Source organism: Macaca thibetana, chromosome X (assembly GCF_024542745.1).
Source record: "Macaca thibetana thibetana isolate TM-01 chromosome X, ASM2454274v1, whole genome shotgun sequence".
NCBI classification, from domain to species: domain Eukaryota; kingdom Metazoa; phylum Chordata; class Mammalia; order Primates; family Cercopithecidae; genus Macaca; species Macaca thibetana.
In genome coordinates, this window is record NC_065598.1 from 67,477,409 (window position 1) to 67,501,660 (window position 24,252).

Consider the following 24,252-nt stretch of genomic DNA (forward strand, 5'->3'; position numbering starts at 1 on the left):
TAGTGTGCAGGAAAGGTGTGAAGTGGCCTGAATCTGAGGAGCCTGGCATGCCTTGCTAGGGAATTTGAACTTTGTCACACAGGCAATGGGGAAAATCAGAGGAAGATTTAACCAGGGAAATTACATGATCAAAAACACAAAATTTATAGCTGGGTGCGGTGGCTCATGCCTGTAATTCCAGCACTTTGGGAGGCCAAGGCAGGTGGATCGCTTGAAGTCAGGAGTTCTAGACCAGCCTGAGCAACATGGTGAAACCCCGTCTCTACAGAAAAAAAAAAATTAGCTGGGCATGGTGGCACATGCCTGTAGTCCCAGCTACTCTGGAGGTTGAGGTGGGAGGATTGCTTGAGTGCAGCAGGTCAAGGCAGCAGTGAGCCAAGATCACGCCACTGCATTCCAGTCTGAGTGACAGAGCAAGACCCTGTCACAAAAAAGAAGGAAAGAAGGAAGGAAGGAAGGAAGGAAGGAAGGAAGGAAGGAAGGAAGGAAGGAAGGAAGGGATTATACGATCACATATAAGTTATATAATCCCAGTTCTGCCTCCTTGGGCAAGTCAATCTCTGAGCATCGTTAGTGTCTGCATCTATAAAATGGGGATAATAGTTGTACCTACTTCATGGGGTTGAATTGAGGAGTAAATGAGGAGTAAATGAACTAATGTTCGTAAAGCAATTTGCACAAAGACTGGCACATAATAAGGGCTCCATAAATTTTAGCCATAATTACCAGACATGTTTCTTAGAACGGTAACCTTGTTGGCAGCTCTGAATATAAACTGTAGTGAGGAAAAGACTGATGGAAGGAGATCCAATACTGCACCTTTTTTTTTTTTTTTTTTGACAGGGTGTTATTCTGTCACCCAGGCTGGAGCACAGTGGCATGATCTTGGCTCAGTGTAACCTCCACCTCTTGGGCGACTATCCCACCTCAGCCTCCTAAGTAGCTGGGACTACAGGTGCATGCCCCACACCAGGCTAATTTTTCTATTTTTAGCAGAGATCGGTTTCACCATGTTGGCCAGGCTGGTCTTGAACTCCAGACCTCAAGTGATCCGCCTGCCTCGACCTCCCAAAGTGCTGGTATTACAGGCGTAAGCCACTGCACCCAGCTGATCCTACAATTTAAATGCAGTTATAAATAGGTCTTGAACTGGGATTTGGATGTAGAAAGTTACGGAGATGAAGAGGTAACGGGTAAGTCTAGCTTGGGAGACTGGGTAGATCAGGACTACCATAAGCCAAATTCAGAGATAAGGGTAGCCAGAGGATAGGGGTATGGGTGCAGGAATAGATAATGAGTTTGGGACCTGTTGAATGAAAGTGAAGCCGTTGGAGATGTGAACCTGGAGAATATCAGTGTTGAAGGGAAGGCCAGAAGAGCCAGTGGAGGAAACTGATTGGTAAGTAAGACCTCACTGTCGGTGGGAACTGCATATGGGGGGATGAAGGCGGGTGGAGGGAGGAGGAAGGGGGTGAGGGGGAACACCACCGTGGGCTAACCATTTGTTTATGTTACACAAGCCCCTCCACCCAACTCTCCAACGTGCATACATCCTATGTTCTAGTCAGTTCCTTGCTTCTTGCTTCTTGGCCTCCTGCTTCTTGAAGAGAAGATTTTTTTTCCCTTTTGCCTTCTCCTAAATGAAGGAGGGAAAGGGCTAGCACCTCTCAATCTGGTCACCTAGGCGACTCCGAATCACAAGGGAGACGATGGAAAGGGGGAAAGGGCGAAAAACGATTCTTAAGAAAAGAAAGAGTCCACGACGACTTCTAATAATTAAAGTTCCACCTCGTTATATCCTGCCACGCCGCTCTCCTGCCGCCGTATCGGGCTCCTGGCCGCGAAGCAGGACGGGAGATGTAGTCCTCAAGAGTGACCAGGGTGGCACGACTGAAGAACTCGGTTTCCCGACTGGCTTTCGAGGCGCGTGCGCAGATGGCTGCCCCGGCGAGTGGTAAACAGAGACGTCAGGAGGGGGCTGCTGCTTGGAGCAAAACAAAAGGGAAACCCGGGGGGCGGGGGGTGGGGGGGGTTGATAGGGGAATCGGTGCGGGAATTAGGGAGGCCGCAGCCGCGGGGACCCGGACCCGATTAAGAGTGGCGAGAAGGGAAGAGGCGGGGGAAGGGGGAGTCAGGGGAGGGGCAAGTGACGCGGGGGAGCGGGGCGTGGGGGAGGGCAGCAATCCGGGTGGAGGAAATTTGGGAGGAGTGTCCGGGGGGCAGCAACTTAAAAGGGGGAGGGAACTGCGGCTAAGGAGACGTTCGGTGATGGGAGCGCAATGTATGAGGGGATACCGTGCCTCAGGTTTAAAAGAGCAGGAAGCTAAGTGAGAGGTTGCAGAAAAAGTGTTTTCGCTCGGCAGAGGTTACAGGTGGCATCTCGGAGAGAGCTCTGAGGCTGCAGGCTGTAGTCGCGAAGGGGATCGGAGAACTGTGTGAAGGGACAGCTTAGGGACTAGCGTCCTGGGACTAGGGGGAAGTTCGCGACTTTCTGAGGACTGGCAGGAATGTGCCTCCTGGCCCTCGATGCTTCCCCCCTGAGGGGAGGCATCGTGAGGGACTGTGGCAGGCTTCACTGAACGCTGAGCCGGGGAGGTCCAACTCCACGTATGGATCCGGGGAATGAGAATTCAGCCACAGAGGCTGCCGCGGTCATAGACCTCGATCCCGACTTCGAACCCCAGAGCCGTCCCCGCTCCTGCACCTGGCCCCTTCCCCGACCAGAGATCGCTAACCAGCCGTCCGAGACGCCCGAGGTGGAGCCAGGTCTGGGGGAAAAGGTACACACGGAGGGGCGCTCAGAGCCGATCCTGTTGCCCTCCCGGCTCCCAGAGCCGGCCGGGGCCCCCCAGCCCGGAATCCTGGGGGCTGTAACAGGTCCTCGGAAGGGAGGCTCCCGCCGGAATGCCTGGGGAAATCAGTCATATGCAGAACTCATCAGCCAGGCCATTGAAAGCGCCCCGGAGAAGCGACTGACACTTGCCCAGATCTACGAGTGGATGGTCCGTACTGTACCCTACTTCAAGGACAAGGGTGACAGCAACAGCTCAGCAGGATGGAAGGTAATTATGACCCTCTTACCTTCTTCCCAACACCATCTAGCCCCTGGATTCCCTAGCCTCCCTTACTTCTACTCTGGGGCCCCTTTTACTACCTCCCACCCCCACCCCCTTTGGGAAGCCCAGAGATCCACCTTCAATCTCCAGTTAGACAAACATTTACTTAGTACATAGTATATGCCACACTCGGTGCTTGATGCTGAAGGATCACAGATGAATAAGACACTGTCCCTGCCCTGGAGAAAATCGAATTCTCTGCTCACTGCTCAACACTCGCAGCACTTTGGCTTGGGCTGCCCCAAACACTTATTCCCACAGAGAAGTCTTTATCCTATGTACAGCAGGAACTGTGTGGATTCTCCACATGAACCTACCCTTCCCTCCTCCCCCACCTCCCACCCCAACACCTTTTCTCCCATTCCTGTGGGATTACTTGGATTCCCTGCTTGCCTCCCAATACCTCAGTGTAGTGGTACTGTTCTAGCACTGCTCTACCTGGGAGGAGGGAGTGCAGTGGCAAAGGGTGAAAACAATAATATTCATGGGGAAAGGTAGCTGATCTTATGCACTAAGAAGAAAAAGGGCTGTGAGCTGCCACCTGTCTCAGTTTACCCTGTGCTGCCAAGAAACTCTCCCTTGTAAGGGGCTATCCAAGTTTTGGGGGGAAGTCATCCTTTACTGTTAAGGAATATTAGTCATAAAGAGGAGGTAGGGCTCTGACTTTAGAGCATGAAGTTGGGAGTTCCCTTGGCCTTCCGTGAAGAAACTGTGAGGGAAGATCTCAAAAGATACTCTGAAAAACTTGTCCTGAGAAATATGGGGCTCTAATCACAAAATTGGGGAGCTTCAAGCCCTATTGCTGGCTTGTACCTCTGTAGGTGGTGAGGTCAGCATATAACCAAGTACAGAGGGTTGGATGAGCAGAGGAACTTCCCCTAGGTATAGGAGACTGAGGGATCAGATCTGTGCCGTCCCTAGGGGCTGGGCAGAACAGAAGACAGGACAGCTGACTGAGACCCTTGGCACTATTTCTGGGTAGACTGCCACGCCACAGTCTCAGCTCATAAAAAGCTCAACTCCTTGGACCCAGCCTACACAGCTGTTTTTCTTTTCCCTTAGGTTCATTTTCCAGTGTAGAGGAAATAACAAGTTGTTAGTTATATTGTGGGAGTATCGTCCGTCCTTATAATCTACACTTATGTGGGGCTTTAGAGTTTACAAAGTAGTTTTTAAATTTTTTATTTTATTAATCTTTACAGCAATTCTGAGATTCCACATTTTACGCATTAGGAAACTACGTACCGAAAGGTTAGGAAACTCACCTAATAACAGCAGGGTGAGGACTTGAACTCAGGTCTAACTATAAATCATACTCTCTAAGAAGAGCCTGGCTTGCTCTAATTGGAATGATGGCAAAATCAAATCAGGCTGAGCCTGGGACTTCAAGGCCCACCACCCCCCCCGCCCCCGCCCCCCTCTGAGGGAAGTCTCATGCCTGAACTGGCCTCCCTGATGATATGCCAAGGTTACTCCCACCCCACCAGGGGGCGGCACTCACTTAGAACAAGAAAGTTTAGATTAGGTGGTTTGGGGAGCAATTAGCAGTCACCCCTACCACCCTGCCCTCCAACATGTAAGAGTTATGGGCTTTTGGGAAACTGACCTCTCCAATTAAGAGGCTGTGTACCACTTGCTAGTTCCAAGGCCTAAAGAAGAGGAGACAAATGGGCCTTGTGGCTATTAAGTAGTAGAGAAAGGAATGGACCTTCTCAAGTAGATCCAGAATTAGAGGATAAAAAGAGGAGAAATCATAGTGCCAGGTCATGGTCATTGTGGTCCTTAGTTACTATGAGGTGAGGTCGGATGGACAAGTGCCACTCCTTGAAGGAACGTCAGCACAGTTGAAATGCCATTACCTCAGGGTCCCAGGAACACAAGGCGTTCTTTGGCTAAAGAGCCCTGGAACAAGAAGCATCATTTGCCAGGCAAAGGGTCTCCTTATCTTAAGAGCACCAGTCAGAGAAACAAGTAGTTTCTGACCGTCCCATGGCCTCAGCCTCCTAGTTGCTCCAAGCACTTCTGGGCTCCTCCTGAATTTCTAAACTAAAGAGCTCCATGTGGGAGGTCAAATGCCCCCAAGGTTGAAGAGTTTATGCACAAATTCCTGAGAAATAGGGGAAAGGCACTGGAAAGGAGGTAGGGAAAAGAAGGCAGGTTTCGGGAAAGGGGGGTGGCCAGGGGAGGGCCAAACCCCTTGTGTAACTAGCCTGCCCCGCGGCAATCAGTAAATATAAGCTGCGCTGGGGGCTGAAGAAGCTGCCAATCTCAGCTCCCTGGCCACTGGAAAGCATCGTCTCTCTAGTAGAATGTCACCAGTAAGGGAGGAAGGGAAAACATACAGCTTCTAATACCCAAGACACTGAAGAGCTGGCAGAGCCTCAAGGGGAACCTCACCATTGTCAACCCAGGGGCAACCCACCAATCAGGTACAAATATTGATTATGTACTGTGAGCTTGAGTAGGTATTGAGTATGTGCTGTGAGCTTGGTGCTCTGGGAGGGCTCTGTTGGGGGATGTGGGACTGGAGGACATTACACTTGGCACTTACACTCGATGAGACGAATTACATGAAACCGTAAACCACACAATATAAATTGGGTAAAATTGTGTGGTGCAGATTTTTAAAATACTATGCTAGAAATCTGGCTGCCAAAGTCAAGCAGCCGCTTTATAAAAGAGGTGGAACTGAAGCTTGGTCTTGACGAAACTAGTAAAACTTAGAGAGGGGAGATCCCTCTTCGGAAAAGAGGGGAGGGGAAGATTGCACCTCACGTATTTGAGGCACAGCAAGAAACCTGAACCTGAACTGAATGTAGTTGAGGGTGTGTGTTGTGGATTGGAAGAAATAAGGCTGGGATTCAGGGAGGGAAGAAAAAGGAATCTTTAAATTCTATAGAGAGCTGGGTGGCCCAAATGCTCTGTGGGGAATGGAGCACCTGCTGTGCTGAGATTCCTGCCCTTCAGCCTATTCAGAGAACTGGCTCTGGGCAGGGCGGGTCCATCCTGGGCTGGTGCTGTACCACTGTCCGGTAAACTCCACCCAAACCCGCACGCAAGGAAAGGGGTTGAATGCTCTTTCCCACCTGAACCTAGTTCTTGCCGGGCGAGGAGCACGTCTCCCCAATGCGCACCAGCCCCAGGTACCCCCCACCCCCGGCAAAACACACATAGAGCCCTGGGAGGAGCACGGTACTAGGAGCTTTTCCAGGGTAGGCACCCCTGTGCCCTTTGCAGTGGGTTATTACATTTTATCTCCCACCCGCTGTACAGAGAAGTCTGGAGCAGAGGCTGAGCAGCTTGTCTGGGAGCGGGAAATGTGTGTGGTCTCCCCTCACACCCCACCCCCATCCCTACTTCTACCAGTTTTCCCCCCTGGATTCAACTTTCTTTGAGTCTCTAGGAATACCCCTGCTGTGTTCCAGCATCCTTTTATCTTTTATCTTTTTTCTCTTTTTTTGTAAATTATTTAAAGTTTTTCTTAAACTTTAATGACCTGGGAAATGAACCCCCGAAATGAACCCCGCTGTGGTGGTGGCACCAAATCCTAACCCCTAGATCTTTGTGGACCAGCATCCTCTTAGACTTGACCGCTGGCCACACTGGCCTCCCCTACACACACCTCACGGCCCTTTCCTGCCTTCTCTGCCCCTCCAGAACTCGATCCGCCACAACCTGTCCCTGCACAGCAAGTTCATCAAGGTTCACAACGAGGCCACTGGCAAAAGCTCTTGGTGGATGCTGAACCCTGAGGGAGGCAAGAGCGGCAAGGCCCCTCGCCGCCGGGCCGCCTCCATGGATAGCAGCAGCAAGCTGCTCCGGGGCCGCAGTAAAGCCCCCAAGAAGAAGCCACCTGTGCTGCCAGCTCCACCCGAAGGTGCCACTCCGACGAGCCCTGCCGGCCACTTTGCCAAGTGGTCAGGCAGCCCTTGCTCTCGAAACCGTGAAGAAGCCGATATGTGGACCACCTTCCGTCCACGAAGCAGTTCAAATGCCAGCACTGTCAGCACCCGGCTGTCCCCCTTGAGGCCAGAGTCTGAGGTGCTGGCGGAGGAAATACCAGCTTCAGTCAGCAGCTATGCAGGGGGTGTCCCTCCCACCCTCAATGAAGGTCTAGAGCTGTTAGATGGGCTCAATCTCACCTCATCCCATTCCCTGCTATCTCGGAGTGGTCTCTCTGGCTTCTCTTTGCAGCATCCTGGGGTTACCGGCCCCTTACACACCTACAGCAGCTCTCTTTTCAGCCCAGCAGAGGGGCCCCTGTCAGCAGGAGAAGGGTGCTTCTCCAGCTCCCAGGCTCTGGAGGCCCTGCTCACCTCTGATACGCCACCACCCCCTGCTGACGTCCTCATGACCCAGGTAGATCCCATTCTGTCCCAGGCTCCTACTCTTCTGTTGCTGGGGGGGCTTCCTTCCTCCAGTAAGCTGGCCACGGGTGTCGGCCTGTGTCCCAAGCCCCTAGAGGCTCCAGGCCCCAGCAGTCTGGTTCCCACCCTTTCTATGATAGCACCACCTCCAGTCATGGCAAGTGCCCCCATCCCCAAGGCTCTGGGGACGCCTGTGCTCACACCCCCTACTGAAGCTGCAAGCCAAGACAGAATGCCTCAGGATCTAGATCTTGATATGTATATGGAGAACCTGGAGTGTGACATGGATAACATCATCAGTGACCTCATGGATGAGGGCGAGGGACTGGACTTCAACTTTGAGCCAGGTACAGTATCCCCTAATCACCACAGCACCTCATAGCCTGTGACCACTCCTAGGTGCCCAGTTAGTCCCATGATCTGGGCGAAGGGGAGATTTAGGACAAGTGGTAGCCAGATCTCCCGGGGGAACTGGAGGGAAGATGTCATATTAGAGTAGCATGGTTTCCGGACGGGACCTCCAGGCCCCTCAGCTGTGCCCACCCCTGCAAGGTAGCACAGAAAAGGTACGTGTGTGGAAGCGGGGTAGGTGCCACCATCTTCTTTGGTGGGAATCTGGATGATAGAATGTTGGCAAGCCCCAGATAAGCCTCTTACCTTGTTCTCCGTTTCTTCTTCCCATAGATCCCTGAGCCATGGCTGGAAGCTTTCTCCCCTGCTTCAGAGGTGGAGCCAGGCGTGTCCATATCTGCTCTTTACCCTTGAGCCCTCCCCAGGAATTTGGGACCCTGCTTTAGAGCTAGGGTGGGTCTGGTCACACACAGGTGTTGAAGAAATTATAAAGATAAAGCTGCCGCATCTGGGGACAATATGGGGAGGGAGATGGGAGGGGAAAGGGGAGAGGGTTTTTCTCACTGTGCCAATTAGGGGGTAAGGCCCCCTCTCAGGAGCCATCCTCGGCTTTCCCTATTCCTACCCTCTAGGCTTTGTAGCGAGATGAGCAATGCTGTTGGAAATGCGAAGTCACCAGTGGCCTTACCCCTGCCTTTGGGAGCAGGATTTTTTGTAGAGAGTCTTAGCTGAGCCAGGCTAGCTGGAGCCTGGGATTTCTATGCAGTGGCCCCTTAGGCCAGTGATGTGGGGTGGGTGGGCAGTTTAGGGGATCTGGAAGGGCCAAGGTCTGAGCACCGGAGTGGCTCGCCAGGCCAAATCACCCTTAGAAGGCTGCAGATAACAGAAAGGCTTTTTATAAACTTTTAAAGAAATACAAACACAAATATAGAGATTTTTTTAACCATGGCAGGGTGCTAGTGGTGGGCAGAATGCTTTTTTTTCTTTCTGAAGGCTTTGTGATAGTGACATGATACAAACACTACAGACAATAAATGCTAGGAGAGACACACGGAAGTGGGGAGAGGAGGGGAGTAATAGTAAACACAGGGAAGAGCTCCCCTATGGACCAGGTGTAGAGAAAGGTCTATGCAGAAATAAGTTGGAGTTTCCCCTAACGAAAAAGCTAACCCAGGTCCCCTCATTCCTTCAACTTGTACCTGGAAGTGTGTGTTGTTGGGGTGCAGCCACACTCTTCTATGACCCAGCATGGGTTAGTGCTACAGTGGGAGAGTAAATTGAAGGCCTGGAATTAGCTTGGGGCCAGGGAAGGGACTGGGAGGGGAGAGAAGAGGAGGGAAGGATTTAGGATGGTAAAGTTAGGTACAGAGACCTCCCTGTTCAAGGCCCCTGACAGCTGTCCCTGCCCTTCTTCCCCTTCCCTGACTGCAGGGGTTATGTGGAAGTGTGTGTGGCAGCAGGGAGGGGAGCAACGGGGAAGGGGGAGCTGGGGAGCTTGGCTGAGGGTCTGGGAAATGAGCAGGGATGGGGGGGAATGTGGATCAGGTTTACTAGCACCTGCCAGGGAGGCCATCTGGGGCTCCTTCTCCACCCCAGCCCCCAAAGCAGCCCTTCCCCCAGTGCCCTTTGCATTGTCCCCTCCCCCACCCCTGCTGTGGGTTCCCATCATTTCCTGTGTCAGCGCCTGGCCTACCCAGATTGTATCATGTGCTAGATTGGAGTGGGGAAGTGTGTCAAATCAATAAATGAATGAATTCAATAAATGCCTATAACCAGCTCTGGTTTCTGCTGCCTTGCTTCTCCCCTTGGATAAGGGGGAGGGAGGGTGAAAGGCAAAGGGCGGGAGGAAGAAACTGCCCAGAGGCAGAGACATGGAGGAGGGTGGGGGAATTTCAGCCTGGGGAGGTGGTGGAGTGTGGGGGTGGAGGGACACCTAACCCCTGCAGGAGTAGGCGGGCTGTGAGATAGGCCTCCCAAGGGGAGGTAGTCTGGTTTGAGAAGACCCCACCCCCTACTCCGTCCCTCAAAGGCTCATTGTACTAGACTTCACAGCCTTCCTCACTCCCACCCATGTGCTTGCCCCAGCCCTCTCCTGCCGTTCCCATCCACCGTCAGAGCCTCCTCGGTGCCTGGGGCGTACGTACTCAAGCCTTAGTGCAGATACTGGGAGAAGGAGTCTTTCTAGAAAAAGAAATCTCACGTTAAATTCCAGTAATGTCACACCTAGTATTACTTCTTTTGCTTGGTGGTTTTATTGAGTTGGCGACGTTTATCCTTCTTCAAGTCTGGTCTGTTCCTAAAGGTCGGAGACTTGCGAGTGGACTTCTTTTTCTCTGATCGTCCTGATAGCTTGGACTAGAAAAAGAAAGTAAGTAAACAAAGAGGCCCCTGCAGGGAAAGTTTCTATAACCCAGGGCCAAAGGAAGGAAAAAAGAAATTGGAGGCAGGAAATTCATCTCAGAGGGCTGGGATGGAGGAACATTCAGTCGGCTGGTGGGAGAGGTGGGTGCTGGGGCAGACCACATTTGGCGAGTCTTACCGGGACACTCGCAGTAGGTTCAATTATAACGACCTTCTTGGCTTCTTGCATTTTAAGCATCTGAATTCGTCTCCTCTCCAGGGCGTCACATTGTATGCGCAGTGCAACTAAGAACAAAGAAAAGGCACCTGCACCTCTGAGAACTAGAGACCTTACCCTTCCCGATGCTCCCATTCATTGTTCAAACCATCAGCTGGAACCCCACCTGGCCTAAGATGGAAATGCTGGAATGGTGATAGGGAGATATACGGAGAAGATGGCCAAGAAATAGGGGAAGCAGGGAGTAACGCATGCACATTCCACCTGGTGTGAGCTAAACATCCCTCCTAAAGTGGACCTGGACCCTGCCCCCTTTTTCCTAGGCTCCTATCATCTGACCTACAATATCTCGCTAGTCCCACCCTACATTCTCCATCACACAGCTATATACTGTACCCTTCATGTTCTTCCCTCCCCCATTTCACTTCTTACCAAGCAGCCGAGGCTCCGGATTCTTGAGGAGAGGCACAAAAGCTCTGTAACCATTCTCCAGCCTGGTTCCTGTGAACATAGCCGTGTGCTATCTCCACCCGTCAACCAGTCTCCACCCTTCAGAAGCCCAAGATTCCAGGACCCAACACTAAAGACTACCCACTGGCCGTGGTGGCTCATGCCTGTAATCCCAGCATTTTGGGAGGCCGAGAGTTCCAGACTAGCCTGGCCAATTTGGTGAAACCCAGTCTCTACTAAAAATACAAACAAACAAACAAAAAAATAGCCAGGCATGGTGGTGGGCGCCTGTAATGCCAGCTACTCCAGAGGCTGAGGCAGGAGAATCGCTTGAATCCAGGAGGCGGAGGTTGCAGTGAGCCAAGATCATGCCACTGTTTCAGCCTGGGTGACAGAGCAAGACTCCATCACAATAAATAAATAAATAAATAAATAAATAAATAAATAGATAGATAGATAAATAAAAAGACTACCTTGCCGGGTACAGTGGCTCACGCCTATAATCCCGGCACTTTGGGAGGCTGAGGTGGGTGGATCAACTGAGGTCAGGAGTTCAAGACCAACTTGGCCAACATGGTGAAACCCCGTCTCTACTAAAAAATTAGTTGGACCTGGTGGCAGGCGCCTGTAGTCCCAGCTACGAGGGAGGCTCATAGGAGAATCACTTGAACCCGGGAGGCAGAGGTTGCAATGAGCTGAGATCGCCCATTGCACTCCAGCCTGAACAACTGGACAACAAGAGCGAAACTCCGTCTCCAAAAAACAAAACAAAACAAAACAAACAAACAAACTACCTTGAGCTAGTGGATCTTACTTCTTCCCCTTAGGTATGGACTTAGGGGAGAGTATGTGTCAGATAACCTATTATTATAGAGGTAGTGCCCTTCCTTAGGCTGACTAGAGATAGTCAATTTGGATCTAGTTGAGGGCGTTCTGTTTTTTGAGGGTGTTCTGTTTTTTTAATTTGGTTTTGGTTGTTTTTGGTTTTGTTTTTGGAGGCAGGGTCTTGTTATGTTGCCCAGGCTAGTCTCAAACTCCTGCCCTCTATCAATTCTCCCGCCTTGGCCTCTCAAAGTGCTGAGATTACAAGCATGAACCACTGTGCCCAGCCTTGGATGCCTTGTTTTAAAGATAAGGTTCATAATCTATCTTGAAGGCATTGTTCTGTTTCTGGGGAACATTCCTGAGCCTCTACCTGGTGGCCCACGCTCCACCTTACAAACGTAGTAGGTGCTTCGAGCTGTAAGGTATTTGCTGGCATACTCTGCATGGGTGGGCTTCATCAGGAAAAGCATCTTCATTTTCCCCGTTTGTTCACACAAATCGATGGTGCCTGGAGGGAGATCACAGGGTAATTGGGGCAGCTAAGGAAAGAGAGTGGGAGCAAAAGGAGCCAGTGATCCTATACAGAATGGGTTGGAGGAAGCTGTAAGGATATGAGGAACTCCCTTCTTGCCAGGAGGAGGGCTTGGGGGTTAGAGATGACCCAACTCCTTCTGACCTTTGGCCATTAGTCCCCTCCCCAAGCTCCTCACTTGTTTTAGGCAACTTTACTTTACTGCGGATGTAATACAGCAACACAACGACAGCACAGTTGGTATTGACCAGAAACTGCTGATTATCTGAGAAGAGACAGGATGGGACACATGGGCCTGTTTCTGTGATCTCCACTGCCCTCAGATCCCTCCACCCCCATCCACAGACTCTAGTTCTATGCTGCCCCTCACCTCCATGTTTGATGAAGATGAACATGCCCTCAGGATCGCCTCACTCTTCACAAAATGCCCTGATGAGTCATGCAGAAGGAGGTGTTCTAGAAGCCTTGTGTGGGGCAAATAGGCCTATAGGGTTGGTGGACTGGAGAGGCAGATGGATTTCATAGGCTGAGGATGCCCAGGCTGGACAGGCAGGAGAGAGCTGTTGGTAGTTGTGGATAACCAGTATCCCCAGGGGTGGGGCCTGAGGCTGCAGTTGAGGGATTATGAGGTCAGAAGTGGCAGGTGTGGCCAAAAAGTGGAGTAATGATAAGGAGAGAAAAACTTGGGTACTTGGGTGGGGTATGTTAAAGATTAGTTGGAAAGGGGGGGCAACATGGTAAGTCTAACTCTTTTTTTTTTTTTTTTTTTTTTTTTTTTTAGACGGATTCTACCTCTGTTGTCCAGGCTGGAGTGCAGTGGCACAGTCTTAGCTCACTGCAACCTCCGCCTCCTGGATTCAAGCGATTCTCCCGCCTCAGCCTCCTGAGTAGCTGGGATTACAGGAGCGCACCACCATGCCCGGCTAATTTTTGTATTTTTAGTAGAGACAGGGTTTCACCATGTTGGCCAGGCTGATCTCGATCTCCTGACCTTGTGATCCACCCGCCTCAGCCTCCCAAAGTGCTGGGATTACAGGCGTAAGCCACCACGCCCAGCCCATTCTAAGTCTAACTCTAAACTAAACCCTGGAATGAGTGCAGGGCACCTGGAAAAAAGTCAGTTTCCAGAACAGTACTCTTTTTCTAGCGAATTGGTAATACTCCTGCCTCCACAGCATAAATGTACTACTCCTTTTTCTTCCCCTCCCACCCTCCTTGTATCCCATGTTTCCCCTACTCCTCACCCCCATGACAGACATTTTTGATGATTATCAACAGAAACTTTATTTCTCATCGGTTCAGGAACAATCAGAGGGTAGATGGAAAGAGGAAGGGAGAGAAAGAGGGAGGGAGGAAGAATCCTGTGGAAAGGAAGGGCCAGACTGAGGGAGATGAAAAACATGTACAGGGCAAAAGGGTAATTCTCAAGTGGGGAATGCCGAATGAAGAGGCGCTTACATGGGGACACAAAATTCCAAATCAGCCACAGTGGGGTGAGGTGACTATGAGACGCGGATGGGTTGAATGAAGGAAAGTTAGTACCACTTAGGGCTACAGGACCCTGGGGTTCTTCTGTCAGAGGATTGGGGTTCAGGTTTCAGGCTTCAGGGTGTAACATGGGGGGGCCCAGTAGGGGCTATGCTGGTTGCATGGGGAGGGCCCAGGCCCCTCCCCGAGGGCCCCTCCTTTTGGGGGAATCTCACTGACGAGGCAGAGTCGTTCACTGTAGTCTGGCTGCAGACTCTCAGCCAGTCCCTTAGACACACCACTCCAGGCCTAAAGACAGATATGTCCAGGTCAGGGGTCAATTAGGGGCAGGAAGTAAAATACTGAGCTCTGTGCCAAAGGAGTACTCATGATGTCTGCAACCACTGTAATTGATTACAGAAGGGATACACAGACTCCTGGGCCCCCAATACCAGTTTCCATCTGCCTCACTCAATCTATAATCTGCGCTTCTGTGTGTGTCTCTCTCTGCATAGTCCATCCCCCATTTGGTCGGCCACATCCTGACAGTTAGCGCAGGGCCTCCTTCTCTCTCCTCTCTGCCCCCACCCCCACACTCTGTCTGTCTTGCTGGCAGGCAGTTGGCAGTTGATAGACTGCAGCATGCTTATGACAGCGTTCTCACCGAAAAGTTCCCGTGGTATTCAGTAACAAGATCCTCTAGGTTCTTCAGGGTGGGAATTCGGGGCATCGTCCTGACAGAGGAGAAAGAGGGAGCAGGAGCACATAGGTTAAAGCTTTTTTATCACCCTTCTCCCAGTTGTCCCATATGAAATAAAGTGATTCTGTGTTCTCTGTGCCTGTGGCTTCCTTCCATCACCAAACTCTCTTGGGTAATCTCTCATTTCTTACTGTCTCATCCTTTACTCCTAAAGACCCTGCAAAACCCTCCTCTGCTATTCTCAGCTACTGTTCCCCTTATTTTTCTGGGCTTCTCCAAATCTCACCGTTCCAGCCAGAAATACACACAGAGAAGGCTGATAATCAATCCCATGGAGCCAACGGAGATAACCACGGCTTCCAATGCAAACAGGAAAGGATTCTCTACAGAAAAAAGAAAAGCAAAGTGGACCTTATATTTGTTGTGCGCCTACTACATGCCAGGCACTGGTGCCAGGCACTGTGCTGAAGATATATACTCTGTTTAATCCTCACAACAGCTCCTGTGAGGCAGGAACAATTATCTCCATCTTATATCTCAGGAAACAGAATCCAAGAGTTTAGTGATGTACCCAAGGCCAAAGAGGTAGTAGTATGTGGCAGAGCCTAGATCCAGCTGGTTCCAAAGCCATCTTCACTTTGCAGGCTCTCTAGGAATGCTTCAGGGAAATCCTATACACTCTATAGCCCCCTTGAGTACCCCTAAGCCTCCTTCTCAATCCACCCCCTCTAACAACACACTAACCCAACCCTACACAGAAAAACCTTGATTTCTAGAGGTTGGGGTTGGACAGTGTGGGGAGATGGGGCACCAAGTTTGGGGGCTTTAGTGATAGGGGAGTGGAGCAAAACACAATGGTGTTAGAAAGGCTGGGGTGTTGGGCTTATGGATTGGGGTCCTGTGGGCCCATTTTACCTTTTGAACTATTGCTCCCCCAGTGGATTGGGTGGCTCCATTCACTCCAATGCTGAGCACTTCCACAGAGTGGGTTAAAGCGGCTCCGAACACGAAACGTGTAGCGTTTCTGCCCATCCACACTAGGCAGGGAGAACTTATGTCTATAATCCACTGACTGTTCCTTGAGGAAAAAGAGGATGAGGGAAAGTAGGTGTCTGTGAGAGAAGAGAGAATTAAAACATACCCCTGAACACCCACCAGTATCATCTCTGCTACTTCCCAGTTTCTCTCTCCTGAGTACTCAAGCCACACTGCTCCCTTCACTGACTTGAATCTAATGCCTCCCCTCTGGATCCCCTTAATGGCTTCCTTTTATTTACTTGTTTATCTGGTATCAGGAAGAGTATGGGTAGGGAATCCTTAATGAAAACTCACTGGTGTCAGGCATGGTGGCTTACACCTGTAATCCCATCACTTTGGGAGGCCAAGGTGGGCAGATCACCTGAGGTCAGGAGTTCAAGACCAGCCTGGCCAACATGGCAAAACACTGCCTTTAGTAAAAATACAAAAATTAGTCAGGCATGGTTGTGCATGCTCCCAGCTACTCGGGAGGCTGAAGCAGGAGAATCACTTGAACCCGGGAGACAGAGGTTGCAGTGGGCCCAAGATCGCCCCACTACACTCAAGCCTGGGTAACAGAGTGAGGCCATCTCAAAAAAAAAAAAAAAAAGAAAGAAAGAAAGAAAAGAAAAGAAAAGAAAAAAAGAAAACTCACTGGGGATTACAGGGAAAGGAGTTGGAGGAGGGAGGGTAGGGGGTGAGCAGAGAAGCTGGGAGGCAGAGAACAGGAGCTTGATATTAGGTCCTCCTATCTGTCTGGTTGAATCCTTTAGCCCCACTTGCTTGGCCTTAGCTGCTACATTCACATCCCTAGTCACTCACAGTCCAGCTGTGGTCCCAGTCAGTCCGGTACTGCACCAAGTGCTCCAAACAGTGGTTCAAGAATCTGTTGTTCCAGTTCAGTTCTAGCTGGGATTCACTCAGTTTGCGAAGTGTTAGGTTCTCCGGAGCCCAGGGGATCACTGGAGATATGCGTGTGTATGTGGTCATTCCCCTGGCCTAGATAAGTCAGGATCCTGAAGGTAGTGCCCCTAATACCTCCTCCCTTCCCATCCTGATCCCCTACCTCCTTTTTTCTGCCCATCTACCCTTATGATAAAATAACACTACTCCGTAGACTCCAATGTCCCACAGTATCCCTGGTCTCTTGACCCTTTCTTTCCAAATTACCCAGATTCTGCAGTTTTAGCATCTGTGTGGCCTGTCTCCTGGGTTCCCGTGGGTCCTGGAGCTGAACAACAAATGTTTGGTAGAGGTGGATCTCCTTTTTTTGCAACTGACAGCCAGAAGTGATTTCTTCAGAGAATAGATAGTGGCTGCACTTCTGGACTTTATCATTATCCGAATTCTTGTACCTAGAGGAGAAAGGTTGGAAGGAAGAGGAACAGTGGGGCCAATCTGGGTACCGCAGCTATCCAGAGCCTAGCCTCATCTCCCCTCAACCGACTTATGACTTACCCCAGGAGAAAACAGTGGGGCACCTGGGAGACTTGGTACCCTCTTTCTTGGTCTCTGATCCAACCCACCTCTTGTTCTTCCCCTCCCCATCTTCCCTTCCCATACCAGTAATGCAGAGTGAGGTTGGTAGGCTGGGGCTCAGAGCTGCTGTTCCAGGTGCAATTCATGTACTCGACATTGAACACAAAACACTGAACCTCTGGGAGGGGCAGAGTGGAAACACTGAGGGAGTCAGTGGGCATAGAGGTCAGGAAGAAATCTAGATTGGGAAGAAAATGAAGGCAGGGAGGGAAAGAGAAGAAATGATGGTCAGAAGGAAGAGGCTGAGCATGGTGGCTAATGTCTGTAATCCTGGTGCTCTGAAAGGCTGAGGCAGGAGGATCACTAGAGGCCAGGAGTTTGAGACCAGCCTGGGCAACATAGCGAGACCCTGCCTCAAAAGAAAGAAACAAACAAACAAAAAAGAAAGAAGAAGTAGCATGAGGCAGGGAACCCTCCCCCTTCCCCTTCCCATTCTACTTTTCAATTCTGCCCACATGATTGTAATGGCCAGTGGCAGGTTCCAGATTTCTGTACAGCCCCTTCCCACAGCCACCCTTCTCACCAGCCCCCTCCAGTCCCAGATTTCCCACCAGTTGTGGCGTCTTCATTCCCATTGGGCGTCAGAATTGCCGTGTTCAGCGCCACTCCCAGCAGGGGCAGCTGCAGGACTAAGAGGGATCTGAATGGTAATGATGGCTTCAACATGGCGCTTGCTCTTCATTCCCTGGGTGTAGTTTGTCTGTGTCAGGAACCTGGGTCCCTCACCCACCACCCCTCCCCACCCACACATTTCCTCTGTCATAGCTTCCGGTGGAAAGAACCTTATAAACCAGGGCTTTACAGAGGGTGTGGCAAATGTGTGCTGTGTGACAAAGGCCAAGTCCTCTCAGAGATTAGGTGCTGCTGTAAGGTGGCAAACATAAACTAAGGCTGGATATACAATAGTGTCAGAGACTCAAAAATCCTCAGTCCACCTAGATCCTGGGAAGGATCTGTTCACTACCACTGGCACCATTCTCAACCACCTTCTCCTCTAAATCACTACCTTCTATAATGGAAGTTCTGAACCCCACCCCCGACATCACCATCCTATGCCATGCCTCTTCCTTGACTCGGTCACCCTTAAATCTCTGTCAAAGCTCTACTGTTTTGGGAGGATGGAAAATACCGTCTTGGCTCCTGTGGGCACATATACAGCTGTCTTTCCTCTGATCTAATCCAAACCAGAATACCCACCCTTAGCTGCTGCCTGAGCTGGGTCCCTGTTGAGACTGGCGAGGAAGTGTGACTTATAATAGAAAAAGATTCTAGAAATGGAGAAACAACAATACTAGCTTCAAGCTTCCCATCTTCCCCCAACTCTGCTTCTCTTCCTGCCTTCCCCACCTCAGTCGATGGTATCGTCACCCTCTCGGTCACCCAAACTTGAAACCTCAGAATCAGCTTCAATTTCTCCTCCTCTCTCACCCGGAGAATATAACCCACTCTGCTTCTCTGGTGTTTCTCCCAACAGTTTCCTCCTTTCCATTACCACAGCCACTCTGCTAAATCAGTCTTTCATTAGCTCTAGTCATGATTCTTTCTAGACTCCACCAACTGGCCTCCCTTTCAAAAGGTCCTCTGCTCTCTAATCCATTCTTCAAGTTGTTGCCAGTTTTACCTTCCCGCAAAACACAGAGCTGATTGGAGAATCAGAAACTATTTATTCAGCAAACATTTATTAAGTCTTTAATATGTGCCAGGCACTGTGCTTATGTTCTGGAAATAGACCAATAAGACATCCTCATATTTCCAGATGCTCACAAAAAAGTGGGGAAGACATAAACAAGTAATACAATACAGTGTAACAAGTCCTATAGCATAAATGTAGAGATACTACAAAGTATGTGAGCACAGAAGAGGAAGTAACTAAATTTACCAAGATGGAGAGAGGGGTAGTTTAGTGAAGGCTGTGCTGAAGAGGTGCTATTTCAGTGGCATCTAAAAGAATGAGTGTAATTTTACCAGACAGAAAGTGAGGTAGGATACCAAGCAAAGAAAAAGAGCACTTGCCTGGGAGTCTCAGGAAAACTGGACTATATGGCCCAGTTTAGTATTTAGTATGTATCTTTAGTATGTATTAGTTTGCTACGGCTGCCATAGTTATCCCCAAATTGAGTGGCTTAAACCAACAGAAATTTATTCTCTCAGCCGGGTGCAGTGGCTCATGCCTGTAATCCCAGCACTTTGGGAGGCCAAGGCAGGTGGACTACTTGAGGAGTTTGAGACCAGCCTGGCCAACCTGGTGAAACCCCGTCTCTACTAAAAATACAAAAATCAGCCAGACATGGTGGCGCACACCTGTAATACCAGCTACTCGGGAGGCTGAAACACGAGAATCACTTGAATCTGGGAGGCAGAGGTTGCAGTGAGCTAAAATTGTGCTACTGCACTCCAGCCTGAGCAACAGAGTGAGACGCCATCTTAAATAAATAAATAAATAAATAAATAAATAAATAATAAATATTTTTTAAAAAGGGGGAAAAAAAAAAAAGACATGTATTCTCTCACAGTTCTGGAGCCCAGAAGTCTGAAATCAGTGTGGCCAGGGTTGGTTCCTTCTGGAGGCACTGAGGAAGAAGTTGTTCCATGCCTCTCTTCTAGTCTCTGGTGGCTGCCATCAATCCTTGGTGCTCCTTGGCTTGCAGACACATCATTCCAATCTCTGCCTCCATCTTTGCATTACCTCTTCTTCTCCTTTACATCTCCTTTATCCTCCTCTTCTCTTACAGGGACACCTGTCATTGGATTTATGGCCCACCCTAATCAAGGGTGTTGTCTCCTAGGAGCTTTGCCTTAATTACAGCTGCTAAAAGCCTTTTGTCAAAGAAGGTGACATCCACAGGTTCCAAGTGAACATATCTTTTTGGAGGCCACATTCAACCCACTACAGAGGGCATTCTCCAACTTAAAAGTCTTCAAAAGCTACTCATGGCCTTCAGAATAAAGTCCAAGCTCCAGTGATCAATTCCAGCCACACAGGATATGTCATATGCATTGACTCTCTCTGGAATTAGTCTCTTCCTTTCCGTAGGCTAAAATCCTTCAGAGGGCAAAACTCCGTCTCTACCAAAAATACAAAAATTAGCCACGTTTGGTAGCACTCACCTGTAGTCCCAGTTACTCAGGTGGCTGAGGCACAAGAATCACTTGAACCCAGGAGGCAGAGGTTGCAGTGAACTGAGATCGCACACTGCACTCCAGCCAGAGTGACAGAGCAAGACTCTGCCTAAAAAATAAAAAATAAAAAATAAATCCTTCAGGGTTACATGCCTATTAGAATAGCCAAAATCAACTGGGCAAGGTGGCTCACGCCTTGCCTGAAATCCCAGCACTTTGGGAGGCTGAGGCGAGTGGATTGCCATGGCAACACAGCAAGATCCCATCTCTTGTTTGAAAAAAAAAAAAAAAAAAAAGAGGCCGGGCACAGTGGCTCACACCTGTAATCCCAGTACTTTGGAAGGCCAAGGTGAGTGGATCATTTGAGGTCAGGAGTTCAAGACCAGCCTGGCGTACATGGTGAAACCCCATCTACTAAAAATACAAAAATTAGCCAGGCAGTAATGGCGCATTCCTGTAATCCCAGCTACTTGAGAGGCTGAGACAGGAGAATTGCTTGAGCCTGGGAGGTGAAGGTTGTGGTGAGCCGAGATTGCACCACTGCACTACAGTCTGGGTGACAAAGTGAGACCCTGTATCAAAAAAAAAAAAAATGCCCGAATCCAGAACACTGACAACACCAAATACTGGCAAGGATGTGGAGCAACAGGAAAAACTCTCATTTGTTGCTGGTGGAAATGCAAAAATGATACAGCCACTTTGGAAGACAGTTTGGTAGTTTCTTATAAAACTAAACATACTCTTTCAGCAATCATGTTCCTTGGTATTAACAAAGGAGGAGAAGACTTGTGTTCACATAAAAACCTGCAGACGGATGTTTATAGCAATTTTATTCATAATTGCCCAAACTTGGAAGCAACCAAGTTGTCTTTCAGTAGGTGAGTGCATAAACTGTGGTACATCCTGAAAGTGAAATATTATTCGGTGCAAAAAGAAATGAGCTATTAAGGCCGTGAAGAGACATGGGAGAAAACTTCAATGCATATGACTAAGTGAAAGAAGCCATGCAGAAAAGGCCACATACTATAGGATTCCAACTATAAGACATTCTGGAAAAGGGCGAAACTATGGAGACAGTAAAAAGATCAGTGGTTGCCAGGGGTTGTCGGAGAGGGAAGGATGAATAGGTGGAGCAGAAAAAGATTTTAGGTCAGTGAAAATATTCTGTAAGATACTACAATGGTGGACACATGTTACTCTTTTATCCAAACTCACAGACTGTATAAGATAACATCAAGAGTGAACTCTAATGTAAACCATGAACTTTGGGTAATGATGTTCAAGGTAGGTCCATCAACTGTAACAAATATACCATCTATGTGTGAGGGCAGACAGTATATAGGAATTCTCCGTACCTTCCTCTCAATTTTGCTGTGAACCTAAAACTGCTCTAAAAAATTCTTTTAGGGTCGGGCGTGGTGGCTCACGCCTCTAATCCCAGCACTTTGGGAGGCCAAGGCAGGCGGATCACGAGGTCAGGAGATCGAGACCATCCCGGCAAACACAGTGAAACCCCGTCTCTACTAAAAAATGCAAAAAAACTAGCCGGGTGTGGTGGCAGGCGCCTGTAGTCCCAGCTTCTCGGGAGGCTGAGGCAGGAGAATGGCGTGAACCCGGGAGGCGGCGGAGCTTGCAGTGAGCGGAGATCGCGCCACTGCACTCCAGCCTGGGCAACGGAGCAAGACTCCGTCTCAAAAAAAAAAAATTCTTTTAGTCCGGGTGCTGTGGCTCACGCCTGTAATCCCAGCACTTTAGGAGGCCAAGGTGGGTGGATCGCTGGAAATCAGGAGTTTGAGACCAGCCTGAGCAACACAGCAAAACCCCATCACCACCAAAAAAAAAAAAAAAAAAGCAAAAATTAACCAAGTGTGGTGGCTTGCACCTGTGGTCCTAGGTACTTGGGAGGCTGAGGTGGGAGATTTGCTTGAGCCCGGGAGGTGGAGGTTGCAGTGAAGTGAGATTGCACCACTGCACTCTAGCCTGGGCCACTGAGTGAGACCCTGAAGAAGGAAGGAAGGAAGAAGGAAGGAAGGAAGGAAGGAGGGAAGGAGGGAGGGAGGGAGGGAGGGAAGGAAGGAGAAAAGAAAAGAAAAGAAAAGAAAAGAAAAGAAAAGAAAAGAAAAATTATCTTTTAAAAATATCCTTCAGGTCGGTGGCTCACGCCTGTAATCCCAACACTTTGAGAGGCCGAGGCAGGTGGGTCGCCTGACCAGCCTGACCAACATGGAGAAACCCCGTCTCTACTAAAAATACAAAAAAAAAAAAAAAAGAAAAAATTAGCCAGGCATGGCAGCACATGCCTATAATCCCAGCTACGCAGGAGGCTGAGGCAGGAGAATCGCTTGAACCAGGGAGGCAGAGGTTGCAGTGAGCTGAGATCGCGCCATTGCACTCCAGTCTGGTCAACAGGAATGAAACTCCGTCTCAAAATAAATAAATAAATAAACAAATAAATAAATAAATAAAATATCTTTCAGGCTGAGCATGGTGGCTCACACCTGTAATCCCAGCACTTTGGGAGACCGAGGTGGGAGGATCACTTGAGGTCATGAGTTCGAGACCAGCCTGGCCAACATGGAGAAACCCCGTCTCTACTAAAAATACAAAAATTAGCCAGGCGTGATGGCGTGAGCCTGTAATCCCAGCTACTGGGGAGGCTGAGGCAGGAGAATCACTTGACCCTGGGAGGCGGAGGTTGCAGTGAGCCGAGATCATGCCACTGCACTCCAGCCTGGGCAACAAGAGCGAAGCAATAAATAAATAAAAGCAATAAATAAAATAATAAAGAAATAAAACAAAATAAACAAAAATATCCTTCAGAGTTAGTTCAAATGTTACCTCAGCCTCCCAAGCAGCTGGCATTACAGGCGCCCACTACCACACCAGCTAATTTTTGTATTTTTAGTAGAGATGGGGTTTCACCACGTTGGCCAGGCTGGTCTTGAACTCCTGACCTCAAGTGATCCACCCGCCTTGGCCTCCCAAAGTGCTGGAATTACAGACGTGAGCCATCGCTCCCGCCTTGAATTACTTTTTCTTTCCATTGTGATTCAATAGCATTTTATTTTTGTTACTGGTGTTATTTTTGTTTATTGTTATTTGCTACTTTTGTTATAGCACACTGGCTGTCTTTTCTCTAGAAGGCAATACAAGGCCGGCACAGTGTCGCACGCCTGTAGTCCCGGCTACTGGGAGGCTGAGGCAGGAGGATCGCTGGAGTCCAGGAGGTTGAGGCTGCAGTGAGCCGTGATCGCGCCACTGCACTCCAGCCTGGGTGACAGAGGGAGAATCTGCCTCAAAATAAATAAACAAATAGCAATACGACAATAGGATATTGGCTCTGGAATTGAGAATCTTAGTGCCAGCTCTGTTACTCAGTAGCTGTATAATACTGGGTAAGTGAATTTTCACACTTTGAAAACCAGCTTCCTCATCTGCAAAATCGAGCCAATAATAATCCCTAACTCATGAGGCTGTGAGCAGATTAAAGGAGATAGTGTCTGAAAAGCATCTGACACAGTAGGTGCCTCTTTCGCTAGACCAAGGGTTCTTAACCTGGAGTTCATGGACCCTTAGGGGATACATGGATGAGCTTCAGGGGATCTAAGAATCTAAAGTAACATTTTGCATGTCAATATATGCATATTATTATTATTTCTGGGAAGAAGGTCCATAGCTTTCATTAGCACCTTTAAGGGTTTGTGAATCAAAAAAGTTACTCTGCGGTACCCTTGGGCAGAAAAAAACAAACAAAAAAGGTTAGACAACTCGATGGTAGACCTTGAGGGATTAGAGCCAGCCTTTCAGGGTTTAATAGGTTCTTTCTCATGCATACGTAGTTTCTAATGTTCACAATAGCCCCTTGAAGGAGGTGTTAGCGCACCTATTTTTCAGATGCCGGAACTAAGAAACGAACTGATTTGTAATAGACGGAGTTCCTAACCAATGCAAATATTATTGAAGACTTTTCTAGGCCAAAACCGAGCTAGGCTCTGGGAACCGAATTCCAGTCAGAACTCAGCACCACAGAGGCCTCCCTCTTCCCTGGTTTGCATCCCCAGCTCACTCTGCGCCTCCGGAACGTTTCATAGATTTTTGCTGAGTGAAATCAACTTACCGCCGCCGCCGCCGAAAAACTCCCGGGGCACAGAGCTCCGCCCCCACCGGGCCAGGCCCCACCCCCTCTGCGG

The 24,252-nt window shown here is 49.4% G+C and overlaps 3 protein-coding genes across 5 annotated transcripts; 1 reads left to right on the plus strand and 2 right to left on the minus strand.

Annotated features, from left to right (window-relative positions):
- Positions 1 to 1,928: 1,928 nt before the first annotated feature.
- FOXO4 (forkhead box O4) lies at positions 1,929 to 9,609 on the plus strand. The gene is made up of 3 exons (XM_050776241.1): positions 1,929 to 3,062; positions 6,774 to 7,830; positions 8,168 to 9,609. Exons 1-3 carry the CDS (start codon positions 2,610 to 2,612, stop codon positions 8,173 to 8,175), a joined length of 1,518 nt encoding a protein of 505 aa, XP_050632198.1. The 5' UTR covers positions 1,929 to 2,609; the 3' UTR covers positions 8,176 to 9,609.
- CXHXorf65 (chromosome X CXorf65 homolog) lies at positions 9,028 to 12,992 on the minus strand. Its single transcript, XM_050776256.1, has 6 exons — positions 12,590 to 12,992; positions 12,398 to 12,484; positions 12,058 to 12,195; positions 10,845 to 10,913; positions 10,374 to 10,480; positions 9,028 to 10,189 (listed from the first exon to the last, which is right to left on the minus strand). Exons 1-6 carry the CDS (start codon positions 12,612 to 12,614, stop codon positions 10,064 to 10,066), a joined length of 552 nt encoding a protein of 183 aa, XP_050632213.1. The 5' UTR covers positions 12,615 to 12,992; the 3' UTR covers positions 9,028 to 10,063.
- Positions 12,993 to 13,477: 485 nt separating this feature from the next.
- On the minus strand, positions 13,478 to 24,251 carry IL2RG (interleukin 2 receptor subunit gamma). 3 transcript variants are annotated; one of them, XM_050776247.1, is made up of 10 exons: positions 24,180 to 24,225; positions 19,454 to 19,680; positions 17,494 to 17,627; positions 16,967 to 17,120; positions 16,574 to 16,758; positions 16,226 to 16,365; positions 15,302 to 15,464; positions 14,673 to 14,769; positions 14,351 to 14,420; positions 13,478 to 13,995 (listed from the first exon to the last, which is right to left on the minus strand). In XM_050776247.1, exons 3-10 carry the CDS (start codon positions 17,606 to 17,608, stop codon positions 13,810 to 13,812), a joined length of 1,110 nt encoding a protein of 369 aa, XP_050632204.1. In that variant the 5' UTR covers positions 17,609 to 17,627; positions 19,454 to 19,680; positions 24,180 to 24,225; the 3' UTR covers positions 13,478 to 13,809. The 3 variants fall into 3 exon arrangements, with proteins under 3 accessions (XP_050632204.1, XP_050632203.1, XP_050632205.1); XM_050776246.1 differs by lacking the exon at positions 19,454 to 19,680 and having other exon boundaries at positions 24,180 to 24,251; XM_050776248.1 differs by lacking the exon at positions 19,454 to 19,680 and having other exon boundaries at positions 17,494 to 17,571; positions 24,180 to 24,243.
- Between the last annotated feature and the right edge of the window lies 1 nt (position 24,252).